General features: G+C 44.3%; 1 protein-coding gene across 1 annotated transcript in view; it reads left to right on the top strand.

The window, feature by feature from the left end:
• Positions 1 to 1,324, top strand: part of VMP1 (vacuole membrane protein 1) — a 109,223-nt gene that overhangs the window by 53,042 nt on the left and 54,857 nt on the right. Inside the window, exon 8 of the mRNA XM_019511133.1 lies at positions 623 to 754. Within this exon, the coding sequence (XP_019366678.1) occupies positions 623 to 754 (132 nt within the window). The remainder of the gene's footprint in view (positions 1 to 622; positions 755 to 1,324) is intronic.

Below are 1,324 nucleotides of genomic sequence, written 5' to 3'. Positions count from 1 at the left end.
TCTTTAACCCTTTTTTTTCCGTATTTTTAAGTTCTGATTTTTTTTTTTTTTTTTTTTTAACTAAAGCTGCGTTTACCCGCAAGATTAAAATGAGTCATTTGATGTTTTGAGAAAACAAATATTTTCCTGCAGTGAAAAGACAGCCTTGCTTCAGTTCGTAGCTCTCTTGGTTGTCTTGACCCCATCCTAAGGAAAGATAACAGGCTAGGTAGATTACGCTTTCATTTATCCCTATTTTTTCTTTGCTTGTAATGGTAGAAGAGTTTGAGCCTGTATTATAAGAAACAGTTATGCAAAGTCAGTTAAATTTTAGTACAACATAAAATGTTCTAGTTTCTCGTGGAAGAGACTGGGCTTAGTTAAACTAGGAAAGGGAAGGCGTAGTTTGCCAAGGTCAATTAGGTAATGATTAAAGTCAGGAGAAATGTGTCCAGTAATGATGAATTTCCATTGGAGGCAATGGCAGGGATCTCTGTCATTCTGTGTGATAACCTTGTGTGAGTTGTTTTTTTTTTATATGTATTTTTAATAACCCAGGAGGAATGGTGTGCAAACGTTACTACTTTGAAGAGCGCTAAGACCAAAAATGACCCTGATAAAATGATGATTATTTTGTACCCAGGGTGCTGGCACAGCTATTGGAGAGCTACCTCCATACTTCATGGCTAGGGCAGCCCGACTCTCTGGTGCTGAGCCTGATGATGAAGAGTACCAGGAATTTGAGGAGATGCTGGAACACGCAGAGGCTGCACAAGTAAGAACACTGCTAGACAGCAGGATGCATGCATGTAACACAAAACACAGCCCCATTGAGATGCCCTAGACAGCTGTGCGCTGGCATAGAAAACAGCCCACGTGCCTTCGGGAGAGACTGCCTGTAAGAAAGACCTGCACTTAGACAGAGCCTGTGGTGAAAATTGAAATAGAGTGTATCGTGGGGCGAGGCAGGGATGTGTTCATCCAGCCACAGTAGGTAATGGCCAGCAGGTGCTTTTACAGATATAGAGTGGTAATGGGAAGAAAGTGGGGGCCCACGGAGAGGAGGGAGGCTGCAGTGGATCAACTGCACTGATGAAATAGTCGGACCAGCTGAGCAGCACAGTCAGCCAGCACGTTCCCACTAGATGCTACTAACCTGCCTGGTCCCGCTCTGCCTGCACTGCCAGTGCCTTGTCCTCTTCAGCAGCCTGAGGAAATGCATTTTTCCTGATGTGAAAAGACAGCCGAGCTACGTGAATTTTCTCTCAGATTGTGCTCTTATTCCTCTTCTCTTTCTTTATGGGTTAAACAGCTCTATGCTTTGCAGCTTCCCCCCCCCCCCCCC

Source organism: Gavialis gangeticus, unplaced genomic scaffold, assembly GCF_001723915.1.
Source record: "Gavialis gangeticus isolate Ggan-Ray unplaced genomic scaffold, GavGan_comp1, whole genome shotgun sequence".
Taxonomy (NCBI): Eukaryota; Metazoa; Chordata; order Crocodylia; family Gavialidae; genus Gavialis; species Gavialis gangeticus.
This window is presented reverse-complemented; position numbering and strand designations above follow the sequence as displayed.